At 39.5% G+C, this 14,063-nt stretch overlaps 1 protein-coding gene across 2 annotated transcripts in view; it reads left to right on the top strand.

Annotated features, from left to right (window-relative positions):
- Positions 1-14,063, top strand: part of CACNA1C (calcium voltage-gated channel subunit alpha1 C) — a 483,479-nt gene that overhangs the window by 348,336 nt on the left and 121,080 nt on the right. For both annotated transcript variants that reach the window (XM_032220855.1, XM_032220856.1), the window contains exons 10-12: positions 5,399-5,425; positions 9,830-9,990; positions 12,237-12,462. In XM_032220855.1, coding sequence (XP_032076746.1) covers positions 5,399-5,425; positions 9,830-9,990; positions 12,237-12,462 — 414 coding nt within the window. The remainder of the gene's footprint in view (positions 1-5,398; positions 5,426-9,829; positions 9,991-12,236; positions 12,463-14,063) is intronic.

Below are 14,063 nucleotides of genomic sequence, written 5' to 3'. Positions count from 1 at the left end.
CAGAGGGCCTGCCCGCCCGTGCTCCTTACCTGTCTTTAAACTCTTCGGCCCTTCCGCACACACGCACAGCGCGTATAGCACCTGTGCAATACTCCGCTGATCAAGCATCGCAGGACGGTAAGATGCATGTACATGCTGTGCGCATTCATGTGGAGGACACCAGGCCCCATTGCAACCATACCAGTTGCAACGGGATCCGGAACCCACCACTGGGCGGAGTGAAAAGAGCAGTGAGCTTGGAGTCTTGGCAGGGAAGGAAGTGACAGAAGCCAGACTTGCCCCCCAAGAATTCTCATAGCCTTTATCTAATCATTCCCAAGGAAATATAGTTAGTCAGGTAAGATTTTTGTAAATAGGTAGGCAACAATGAAGAAGCAACTCTGTTCATCTCATATTGTCTTTCTGGTTCCTTGACCTGACAATAGGGACTATACTTCTATTCTCCATGCATTTTCTGAATCCTCCTATCTATATTCTTGAATGTAGTGATCTTAGGTTAATGTTCCAGTTTCTAGAGTATGATCTTAAGCAACCAACAATTTTCAAGGAGAACCTCAGAAATGGGTTTGAAGTTGTGAAGCTCACTGATAAGAAGCCAGAGGAACTATGGAATTAAGTCAAATAAGATGATAAGGATAAATGTAAAAACACACTGCCAAAGATCTAGAAAAAGATGAAAGCAAACCAGGTAGCATAAGCTCTGGTGGAAATTGCCAGAAAGAAAAAGGAAACCAAAGCCAAAGAACACAGAGATTGTAGGAAGAAACATAACCAAGAATTTCACAGAGCTTAAGAGACAAGAAGCAGCATCACAACATCCATAAAGACATGGAAAAACAAGAAAGGTTTTCCAAAAGATTTCCAAACTCAAAAGAAAGTTTCATCTTCCATCATCTTTTGATATGCTAAAGAAGACAAATGAATAAGCAATAATAGCAATAACAGTAGACTTATATACCGCTTCATAGGGCTTTCAGCCCTCTCTAAGCGGTTTACAGAGTCAGCATATTGCCCCCAACAACAATCCGGGTCCTCATTTTACCCACCTCAGAAGGATGGAAGGCTGAGTCAACCCTGAGCCGGTGAGATTTGAACCGCTGAACTGCTGATCTAGCAGTCAGCCTGCAGTGCTGCATTTAACCACTGCGCCACCTTGGCTCTTATAAGTAGAAATTGATTCAAAGAACATCAAAGATGGAATGAGCATACTGAAATTCGGCACAAAAGAGGAGTCCACCCCCAAGGTGTCTTTCAAGATATTCCCTATTTAAAACTTCTCTAGAACTTAAGGAGAAGATGGAGTTACTCTGGCTTTCTGGTCATTACCATGTTGGAAGTCTATAGGAATTGATAGAATAGCTACAGAAATATGAAAATAATCTGTAATGATTCCAACCAAATTATGGTTGGGGATAATACAATGGCCAACAGATTGGAAGAATACCAAAGAGAAAGAATTAATAGCAAACAATTGGACACTATCCTTAATTTCCCATGATAGCAAAATAATGCTTAGAATCATCCAATGCAGATTAGAGCTTTACCTGGAAAGGGAGATGCCAGATGTTCAGAAAAGGCAAGATGTTTAATATGGCTTTAGAAAAGGCCAAACAACAAGAAACATTGCAGAGGGACACTGAATAATTGAGAAAGCTAAAAAGAAGTCAATAACAGTGTCATTAATTATAGAAAAACCTTTGATAGTGTTGACCATGTCAAACTGTGGAATGCCCTTAGAAAAATGAGAATTCAAGAACATCTAATTATATGCATGTAAGGAAGCCACACATATGTTGCAGATTAACACTTAGTAGGTAGCAATAAACATCTTAGAAATGATATTCTGACACCATGATGAATAACTATAGATAAAAATGATGCATGCAATGCAAGTTGAAGATGGACTTTGAAGAAGCAGGATAGAAAGAGTATGGGTTCCTTTGAACTTTGAGGCAGAGGAAGGCGCCTGAGAATGCCATGTACAGCCAAGACACAACAAATGGATCAACAAACAAATCAAGAGTTCTCACTCAAGGTACAAATGACCAGGTTCAAATTAGTATATTTTGGACACATTATGAAAAGTCCTAGCTCTCTAGACATCTATAGAATTTGAAAGATGGAAAGAAATGGAAGAGGACAACCAGCAATAAGGTACCATAGATAGACTCAATTATATGGATGGATGCAATGGATGTACTACTGGAAGGATCAGATTGGGGACATATCTAGACAAAAACTATGTAATCGCTGAAAATTACACCGACTTGATGACATGTAATCCACGAGTAAATGGTATATAAAATGACACTAATGAATCTTGAATGTTTCACATTGAAAGACAGTACGCAATAATGAGAAATTGCTTATTGTTTGCTTTTTCTATCTATCTATCTATCTCTATCTATCTATCTATCTATCTATCTATCTATCTATCTATCTATCTTAAAAAGGGTGTGTGTATGCATGCATGCATGTAAGTTTGTGTTCCAGCATAACTCTGGAATGCCTGGCTTGTTAAGGAGAGCAAGTTCGGTGTCCTAGAGCAGCAATTCTTTGTGATGTCATAGGAGGGAGAAGGGAGAGCCTGGGCCGTTAAGGAGAGCAAGTGTGGCATCCTAGAGCAGCAATTGTTTGTCAGTTCCTTCGCAGCTTCTTCTGGAAAGCCAGTTGTGACATTCACACTCCAGTGGACCAATGGGGAAGTGCCTGATGGATTTGGGCCAAAGTGCCAGAATTATAGACAGAGTGGGAAAGAGGAGTGCATGGGAGGGCAAAGGAAGGGGGCAAGGATAATGGGCATGGGAGTAGGGGGAAGAAAGGTCCCTCTCAATGGCTCCCTGTCACACAAGCGCTTCGTGGCAAAGTGCCAGGATCGTAGACAGGGCGGTAAAGAGGAGCACATGGGAGGGGGAAGGGGTGATGGGCATGGGAGTAGGGGGCAATGTTACCTCTAAGCTGCGCATGTGGCAATAAAACACCATGCAGCAGTTTTCAACTGCCGCACAGTGATTTTTGTGAGACACGCCTTCCACGATAATAGGAGATGAGAGCCACCCCGGAGACAGCAGCGATCCAATCAGATCTAGGTCCACTCTTTTATCACTTTCTCTCTCTTCCCTTCCCCTCTACTGCCCAAAAATTAGAAAAAAAATTAGAGGGAACATTGGTAGGGGGAAGAAAAGCCCCTCTCAATGGCTCCCTGTCAGACAAACGCTTCAATGTCTATAAATACCTGGGCAATGCCTGGTTATCAGCTACTAAAGCTATAAACAATTTGTTCTTCCTGATATCTGCCATTTTTAAAAAAATTGTGATTATTAAAGACCTATTACTTCATCACATTTATGACATCTACTTTTCCTCATGCGAATGTTCCTTGATCAAATAGCATGCCAACATTACCCTCCCAGTTTCCAAATTATCACATTCCGTTCTCCAGAATGTCAGGTTAAATCATGTTCAACATCTAGCAACATGGATATTTTTCTTCAGAGAGTTTATCTCTTTACTACTCTCATTGGCCCCTTCATTGAAATCATTTGTTACAGTTATTTCTGTTTTCTCCAGAGCTGATGAATTCCTGCTATTCTACACAATAAGTAGATGTAAAATTGCTAGCCCTTGTAGGATCAGGTGTGTATAAGACCACATGAAAGATGCACTCATTTTTAAAAGTTTAACCATTAGGTGATATGTTTTTTTTTTTAGGATCCATTTGTTATGAAATAACTACCGTGTTTCCCTGAAAATTAGACCTCCCCGGATAATAAGCCCAATCGGGATTTTGAGCACATGTGCTAAAATAAGCCCTCCCCTGAAAATAAGCCCTCCTCAAAAATATTGCAACACAGCAGCAGCCATGAGGTGATCATGCTTGCCACCTCCTGCACCTCAAAAACAATAAGACCTCTCTGAAAATAAGCCCAAACGCTTATTTTGGGGGTCAAAAGAAAATAAAACCCTGTCTTATTTTCAGGGAAACATGGTAGCACATTTTCTAATCCATAGAGGGACAATAAGCTTAGAATTCAGTTAATTAGTTTCTGGAGCTTGTCAGATTTACATGAGTGCTTATGGTATTTTTAAAGAAAGTGCAAACACATTTAGCTTGATTGCTCATCATATTTGTTCCATAGCTGTGGCTCACATTGTTGCCCATTCTGCCTCTTTCTTTGCTACCAGCTGGTTTACTAAACCTGGATGTAAGAAAGAGCTTCATACTATCTATATACTACTAAAAATGTCTCCTGTATGTTTATTTGTAATCTTCAATTCGTCCAAATGGTGCATCGGAGGGGAACTTAAGGCACTACAAATGGACAAACTTCAAGAATGGATCCAAAACCAGGACCTATTACTCCTTGAAATCGGAATTCAAGTATTGGAATTTCAAGGATCTTCAAAATAGTTCTCATCAAAAACTTGTGGCCAGTGCAGTCAGGGGTGGGCTTCAAAAATTGCAGCAAAAGGTTCGCTGCCCCATTGCTGGGGGGCGTGGCCTAACCGGCACTCCTGCACCACAGTGGGGGAGGACGTTTCTTGCTACCCTCTCCAAGCTCTGGAGGCTTTCCTCAAGCCTCCAAGAGGGCAAAAACTGGTTCCCTTGGGCTCCAGAGGCCCTCCGGGGGCTAAAAACAGGACCGTTTCTGGATTTCTGGAATCTCCAGTAGGCCCATTTTCTCCCCCCTCCCCAGCCTCCATGCGGGCCCTGCACCTATCTGGCATGATGAATGTGCCGTGTGGAGACTCCTGGGAGGGACGGGACAGAGTGGGTGGGCTGGGCGTGGCCAGCCATGAGTGGCATTTGGGGGTTCGCCGAACTGGCCAGAATCCTAGCTAGAGGATCACCAGAACCTTTGCAAACCCTCAGCAGCCCACCCCTGAGCACTGTACCACCATGCCACCATGGTCAAGTGATTGTGATTTCCAATGTTCCCTGCCAGTCCCCCACAAGGAAAGTTAATGGGAAATCAGCAGGAAGTCAGAAATCACTCTGATTCCCATTGCTTATTTGCTGAAATGGTGACCCAATGTCACAGGGGCCTTATAGTGCATACCAATAACATGGCTGAATGTAGTTAATATACAGTAAATAGTGATGAAGAGAAAGCATGATGGGGTCACATGTCTAATGATGTGAATGAATATAATTTATGCGATGATGCCATAGCACATGTAATATCACTCTTCCTTCCACAGCAGACAACCTCTCAAACGTGATGTATAAGCAGAAACTAGTGATGCTAAAGTATTTAGGTGTTAAGACAAATAGTAGCAATGCTAGTTTTTAATAGTTTTGCTAGTTTTTAAGAATGTAGGTAATTCTTTTTTAAAATTATGTTGAAGTTAAGAAATTCCAGCATGTATTTATGATAATGATTTGTTTTCCTTTCAGGCACCGGATTTCTAAATCTAAGTTTAGGTAAGCATTTCAATTTTCCAAAAAATGTTCTCTCCACTTCTACTGATGCTTATTAATAGGAAATTCTCATAGATCTTGTCGTTGTGAATAGTAATTGCTTATCATAAATATTCTGCTGACTAACATTTGTGATCAGCAAGGTTATTCAATCTCCCCATTTAATCAGCAATTAATTATTCTTTATATTAATCTAATGAAGACAAAATCTAATAAAGTATTACATTGTTGATTACCAGATCCTATATGATCTTGTTAACAGTAATGTAATTTAAATATCATGTAAATGTGAGAAGGAAAATGGCTATTGGAATACATGAAGAGGAGAAAGGTATACATAGCAATGACAGAGCTGTCAGTAACTGGGATCAGAGTTACTCCAATTTTCTTCTTGAATAGTCAAGTTAAAATATTATTTTTTTAAAAAACTAATCCTCTGCATAGTCATAAAGAAAAGCTGTACAGGTTTTATATGAGTTAAAAAACATGTTACGAGCAACTCTTTTGAAAAACCTGTCTTAACAGTAGGAACTTCTTCATTCACACACAAAAATAAATAATTTCCTAGAACCTTAAAAAAAGGTATCATAGACCAAGAATCTTAAGTACAAAACATGGGAAGCCCACATTTTCTCCTTTGAAATCCATATTTTTGTTTCTTAATCTGTTTTTAACGAGGAACAAAAATGAGGTTTTTGAAGAATATTGTTATATTTGCTTTAGTTGTCTATGTAATAATTACTCAACATTTTAAAAGCACTTAGATTTGTAGCATTTTGATACGTTTGAACCAGGGGTGGGTTCTGACAGTCGCTACTGCCGGTTCATTCATGGCTGTGCTGTGCGTGCATGCGCAGTACAATAAAAATTGTTCTGCGCAAAGCAAAAAACAAGATGGCGGCACCTATGGCGCCACCAGGAGAACCTGTTCAGGGGTGTGGTAGGCCTGGGTCGCTGCCAGTTCCAGCGACTCAGGCTGCCAAACCACTACCGGTTCAGCTGAATCCATCTGAACCAGTAGTAACCCACCCCTGGTTTGAACATGACAAATGGTTATTTGTTCTTATAACTATTATTATTACCCAGCGAGGGGCAGTACCAGTCAACTTTGGCTGATCTCAAAAAGCTAAGCCAGTAACAACCTTTTAAGATTTGTGAATTTCAAGTCCCGGAGTTCTCCAGCCAACATGTCTGGTGTTCTGACCCAGTTCCCCAAACACAACACTCTGTAGTTAAATTAATGATTCCTTTAATTAGGAGTGTCAGCAGCCCTGGCAAAATGTTTCTCTCTCAATGCAGGCTAGCAAGCCCGTCTGTCTGGAAGATGTATAGTTGTCTGCCACATCTATTCATCTCCACCCCTGCCTTTTATCCCCAGAGCTAGGGTGGGGCTTCACTAGCAGCGGTGACTCTTCCTTCCCAAGGATCAGCCCATGGATTTCCACTGCTCTCCTCTCCTCTGCCTTCTGCACATCCGCGCGTCGGGCACTGGACCCAATTGTTTCCTCTTCCTAATCAGCCACCTGAAGACCTGGGGCTGTTGACTCTCCATCTGAGAGCTGACGGACAGCCCAGGCTCTGCCTCTGCCTCTCTGCCTCTCTCTCTCTCCCTCCCTCCCTCTCCCTCCCTCCCTTCCTCTCCCCTCCCCCCTCTCTCTGCCAGTTCCATGCCCTCTTCCCCCTCAGAGCTCTGACTCCCATGCCTCTTCCTCCGCTGATTCAGCTGTTGGAGGGGCTGGCGGCCAACAGGCCATAGCAGCTGGTTGAAAAATTCTAGGAGTTGGATGAAGCACATATAACTTTAAATTGCCAAGACTGAGAAAAACTGAGCTAATAATATCAGATCTGAGAAATACTTTGATAAGAAAACACCAGAATTTCCAGAGCTTTGGGCAGGAAAGTTGAAATTTGGAGGGGGGGGTGTTTAAAAATGGACATGGAAGAAATGTACCTTTAGCAGCCAACCACAACCCCTGGATTACTTTTCTTACAGAGAGCACAGCTGCTGGATGTGTTTCAACACAAAACACTAAAGCTGCTGCCATCTGTGATCTTTTAAGAATGCCTTCGAGAACAAAAGCATCCATATAAATAAAGACAATAGCTACAAGCTAGCATTTTAAGAGAGAAACATCCATAAATAAACAAACTTTTTAAAAAAAATATAAAGGCAGGTGAGAAACCTGGCAGACGGCAATTTAGGAAGCATATGCTCTTGCAAGGTATTATCTTAGAAATACAGAAGGCTGTCTGATCAGCTATGGCTGGAAAATTCACCTACTGTATTATTTTACCGACAGTTCAGCTAGAATGTTTTCATTGGGAACAACCCACGGTTGTTTAAAAGATGGGCGACTACATAACTGTTTTAAATAAATAAATAAATTGCTGCTTATTCTTATCCCTGGGCAGAGGCAGAGATGAGCTGCATCCTTTAAATATGCATCATACAACAAGACTAGACTAGGCACCAGTTGCTTGGAAACTGGTTGCTAAGCAAGCTACATTTTGAAGAATAGGAAATGTATAATTAGCTCTCCCTTTTTGGGGGGGGGGGAATGTTAGTAATTACTGTCTGAAGTCACTCTGACTCTTATGTGGGGCACATGTGTTCCAGAAAAGCAAACTGTAACATCACATTGTGTTCGTAGACTCATCTCAGCAATGAGTATGATTACTCTGGATACAAAAGAGAAGATACGTATAACCTTGCTATGCAATTCTTTAAAACAATTTTGATCCAGAGAATTCTTTGCTTATTATTGTTGAGATATGAGCTACTGTAGACCTTGATCATGAAAGCCAATATGGCTATAATTATATTCAGCAGGAACAGGAGAGGGTTAACTCCTGTAATCAAAGATAAAGCCTGTGGTTATTAGATAATTGGGAAATTACTATTTCATGGTGAGAAAGCCTAAGGAGACTTCAACAACTGGAATGTTACCTAACAATCATTATGCTCATTTTAAGCATAAGAACTCATATTTGCACAGACTGAACTACTGAATTTTAACTACCGTATTTTTCGGAGTATAAGACGCACCAAGATTTTGAAGAGGCAAATAAAAAAAACAACGTTTTGCACTCTGCAGACCTCCCCAAATGGCCTATTTTTCATGAAAACGGGCCCATTTTTTGCCCCCAAAAAAGGGCATGCATAGCCTTTAGGAGGCTTATAGAATGCTCCTGGTAGCTGGGGGGGGGGCAAAAACAAGCAAAAATGGCCCATTTTTCGCTCATTTTTGCCCTCCCCCAGCCCCCAGGAGCACTCTGGAAGCCTCCTAAAGGCTATGCACAGCCATTTTTGCAAAGGGGACAGGGTTTTGGGAGCCAAAAAAGCTGTATTCAGTGTATGACGGACACAGATTTTCACCCTCTTTTTTGAGGGAAAAAGGGGCATCTTATACTCTGAAAAATACGGTAACCACAGAGGTAGAAACTGTATTTTTGAGTCAGTTGCCTTGTAATCTTTTGAGGTGTGTGAGAAGAAATGAAAACCAGGAATCAGTTTCTTCTTCCCACTTCTAACAGCAGCTTTTGTTGGAGCTCCTCTTTAGAAATCTCAGCAACAAAGTGGTACAAAATAGAACATAGGCATCTTGTAGGACATTTTCATGCACGTTTCCCACTAGCTGCTCCCAAGTGAATCCAGGCTCTCTTATTTCATGAGGCAAATACACAAGAATGAAAGTTCTGAAAGCTTTATTTAAACATTAAACTTATGGTCCTTCATTGAAAGCCATTGAAAGAGAAAAGCGCTATGCAATAAAGCAAAAGAAAGGGATTTAATGGTAGGAAAAAAATAATCTTCACCACAATTTCTCAAACAGTATCTTATATATCCAAACTGTCCAGTCATCACCTACGGAAATGATCAACTTGAATCTTATTTATTTATTTATGCTAATTTATGCTTATTTATGCTAAGATGCCAACGCCTCTGGTTAAGAACAATAAACTTATGCTTAGTAATCTTTATTAAAGAAAGCCACTTTCTACAAAACTCTTATTCAGTAAGTTAGTAAGTTCCCACTTAGTATGAATATATTAATTAGGGAGAGTATATAAATTTAATAAATAAGACATATATATTGGTATAAAATATATAAATATACATTCCAATGAATGATAATATTGTGTAGGACAATTTGAACATATTTTTCAGTAATCTCGCTCAACCATTTTACTCTTTGGGAATACTGAAGTTAAAATAAAAGTCTGCAAGAAAGAAAAAGGATGAGGATTGTTTGGAGATAATGTTATAAATGTGACTTGAATTGCCTCGTCTTATAAACTCATTTATCACAGACATTCTTGAGAAAAAATAGTCCTTGGGGTCATGGAACAGATCAGAATGTCCTGCAATCATGGTCAGTTTTTCTCTTTTGTCTCCTTTTTTCCAAGCCGCTACTGGCGCAGATGGAATCGATTCTGTAGACGGAAATGTCGAGCTGCTGTCAAATCCAATGTGTTCTATTGGCTTGTGATCTTCCTGGTGTTTCTCAACACACTTGCCATTGCCTCTGAGCATTACAACCAACCAGACTGGCTCACTGAAGTCCAAGGTAAGAAGAAGCAGAGAGTTAGCGCTGTGCGAACATAAGCTGAATGCAACAAGTCTACATGATGTAAACCCATTTGATTGCTTAAGCCCCAGAAAGAATTAATTACAAAATGTCAAAACTATTATCAGTGCATAAAATATATGCCTGCATTTTGTACCATTCCAATCTTCAATTAAATGAACTTATTTATATCCTCTCAAAACATTTGGTATGCTATTGTGTCTGGTTTTTTTTTTTTTTTTTGGTTTTTTTTTGCAGTTATTTACTAGGCATCAAGAAGAAAATAAGATAATAAAAAAGCAAGATTTTCAATCCCATATTCTACGTTCTGTGTGCACTTTATACATTTATTTGTATGAGAGTATAGAATTATGTATAAGGCTAAGATACCATAATAATGAAATGTCTTCTGGCAATTAAATGCAATAAGATCAGCTGATTAATATTGGAGAATGAAGAAAACTTGTGGAACTTTCAAAACTTAACATGCTTGTTGGGACTCCCAAATTCCAGAACAGAAATGGCCAAATATTTAAACCCAGAAAATTATCTTCCATGCCATCATCATGATTTCTCTTCTCAGCAGCTAAACTAGGAAGAACATGTTCTGTCTTCTAGCTCAAGATATGAACAGAGATGTTTGAAATATAAGAAATTTATTTTTGAAAGATGTTTGCAATCAAATTGATATAATTTGGCATGGCATGGCATGTTATGGCACTGGGATATTTAAGGTACTGGCATACCAAATAAATATAATATATCTGCCCCTAAGTGTGAAAAAGCAGACTAGGAAGGTATGTAGAACATAAAGGCTATTCACATGTAGCTTAGACAGACGTCTTGGTTCTCCTTGCCTTGTTTATGTGGTATATAAATCCATGTACAGATAGTCCTTGATTTACAACCACAGTTGGGACCAGAACTTCCATCACAGTCATTATGGGAGTCACATCTTATTTTACAATCTTTTTGACACAGTCATTAAGAGAATTGTCACAGTTGTTAGGCAAATCACACATTTGATAATGTATAATAAGCACAACTTGCCTTTCTGTTGACTTTGCTTGTTGGAAACCTCTGGGAAGATTACAGGTAGTGATCACATGATTCCGAGATGCTGCAAGCCTCATAAATACATGCCAGTTGCCATGTGCCCAAATTTCAACCTGGGATCCTTCAGTGGCTGTAAGTGCAAGGACCAATTGTAAATCACTTTTTTCAATGAAGTTATAAAATGATCATTAAATGAATGGTTGAAAGTCGGGGAGTACTGTATATACAGACAATCCAAATTCAGATGTGACTGTTCCTTACAGGGAAATGCAGCCATTATTATTATTGAACCCAGCAAAATGTGTAATGATGTTGATTTAAAGTGTATTTACAGTTTATTTTTGGGGGGGGAGAACATTGGAGCCAAGGTGGCGCAGTGGTTAAATGCAGCACTGCAGGCTACTGCTAGATCAGCAGTTCAGCGGTTCAAATCTCACCGGCTCAGGGTTGACTCAGCCTTCCATCCTTCCGAGGTGGGTAAAATGAGGACCCAGATTGTTGGGGGCAATATGCTGACTCTCTGTAAAACCGCTTAGAGAGGCCTGAAAGGCCTATGAAGCGGTATATAAGTCTACTGCTATTGCTATTATTGTAGTTTTGAAATAACCATTTTTAATTAATCTAGATTAAGATGGAATTTAGTTACTTCTGTGTTGTAGAAAAGAGATAAATGAAGAGAACGTATGCCAAGTTGAGCATTCAGTGTTGATACTAGATTTGCCTTCATGCCCTAAGAGCTGCAGTGGTGCAGTGGTTAGAGTGCAGTACTGCAGGCTACTTCTGCTGATCACCGGCTGCCAGCAGTTTGGCAGATCGAATCTCACCAGGCTCAAGGTTGACTCAGCCTTCCATCCTTCTGAGGTGGGTAAAATGAGGACCCAGATTGTTGGGGGCAATAGGCTGACTCTGTAGACTGCTTAGAGAGGATGTAGAAGCACTGTGAAGCAGTATATAAGTCTAAGTGCTGTTGCTATTTGAAATGTCTCCTTCACTAAAGAATTGCAAAAATGCAAAATCACAAAATAAAGCTTCCTCTAGATTGCTGAAGAAGCCATTTCAAATCAGAAAACCTAATCCTGCATTCAACATTTAAAGTAACGTTTCCTATGTTGGTTCTGTGCATCTTTTGGTTGAGCGAGTCTTTCAGTGCCATTATAATGATCATTATTTGTTTGTCTATTTTTTATGAGACACTGCGAATAAGGTATTGCTGGCTCTGTTCACGGCTGAGATGCTGCTGAAGATGTACAGCTTGGGTCTTCAGGCTTATTTTGTGTCCCTCTTCAACCGCTTTGATTGTTTCATCGTGTGTGGTGGAATCCTGGAAACCATTTTAGTGGAAACAAAAATCATGTCCCCACTTGGCATCTCCGTGCTGAGATGTGTACGACTTCTGAGAATCTTTAAAATCACAAGGTATATGTTTTTTTTTTTTTAATATCATGTGGGATTGACAGGGGAGAAATAAAGTTTGCCATTTTCTACTTGGAAATGATATTCAAAACAAATAAGGCAAATTACAAATCCTTTGCATAAATCATTCTTTACTTGAAAGTCATTTCTTGCTTTAAGACCGGTGATGTGGAAAGCAACAATTTTTAAATTATTTATGTCCTTCTGTTACTTATATTTTTCACTGTGTTGTAAGGTGCTGTGCAAATAAGATGAGATGGGGAAATGGGCAAGAAATACATGGATTTAAAATTAAATAAAGTCACAATCAAATATAAATGTGGCATAAAACCCATAAAATAAAGACAGTTTGAAAGGTAAAATAAATAGACATGGCAAATCAAGAATAAATTTGACAATCAGATGGGCAGCATATACATTTAATAAATAAAAATAATCATTCTGTGAGGTAAAGTTTAACCCCAATCCGATCAACCTTTCAAAAATCAGGCAGCTTTGGGGATCCTCTAGAAACAGGGAACTTGTGAGTTAATTATATTGTATACAGGATGTTAATCCATTCTTCCATGACCTTATTTGTATTTATTGGTAATAGTTCTATGATTATTTAGAATTGGTTTTAGTTGTTCAGTTATTATTGTTACTTAGTTATTTTAGTTATTGTACACCGCTCAGAATCATGTTTGTGAGATGGGTTGCTATATAATTTTTGATGATGATGATGATGATGATGATGATGATGATGATGATGATGTTGTCAAGGAATCAACTTCAGCCAAGTACATTCAACAAATTCACAAAATATTAAAGTCGAAATTGAGTGGAGAAAACATCATCAAAGCAATAAATACCTGGGCTATATCTGTGATCCGATACTCTGCAGGAATAATTGACTGGACCCAGATGGAGTTGGACAATTTGGACAGAAAAACAAGGAAGCTTATGACAATGAATCATGCCCTGCATCCTAAAAGTGATGTTGACCGATTATATCTACCAAGAGCAGAAGGTGGTCGAGGACTCCTACAAGTAAAACACATTGTGGAAGAAGAAAGACACAGCTTGAATGACTACATCCAGAAAAGTGAAGAACCAATGATTAAGGAAGTAAATAAAAGAGGCCTTCTGAAGACAACTAAGTCGAAAGCTGAATACAAGAAAGAAGTAATTGAGAAGCAAACTGAAAATTGGGAAAGCAAAGCTATGCATGGCCAATACTTGAAAAGTATTGAAGGCAAAGCTGACCAAAAGCTAACTTGGAACTGGTTAAGATCAGGAGTACTGACAAAAGAAACAGAAGGCTTTATTTGCCTTAGCCACAAATTACATGAAAGCAAAAATTCAGCATGTTACCACCAATAGCAAATGTCGCCTCTGTAATGAGAAAGACAAGACAGTCGGCCATTTGATCAGTGGGTACAGCAAAATTTCACAAACTGACTACCTACAACGCCATGACCGAGTTGCTAAGATCATTCACTGGAAATTGTGCCAGAAGTTAGGATTTGACTACAGCAAAAACCACTGGGAACATCAGGTTGAGAAGGTTCTAGAGAATGAGAAAGTCAAGATCTTTGGGGACTTCAGAATTCAGACTGACAGGC

Source organism: Thamnophis elegans, chromosome 7 (assembly GCF_009769535.1).
Source record: "Thamnophis elegans isolate rThaEle1 chromosome 7, rThaEle1.pri, whole genome shotgun sequence".
Lineage (NCBI taxonomy): Eukaryota > Metazoa > Chordata > Lepidosauria > Squamata > Colubridae > Thamnophis > Thamnophis elegans.
The sequence above is the reverse complement of the archived record's forward strand: the minus strand, read 5'-3'. Positions and strand labels throughout refer to the sequence as shown.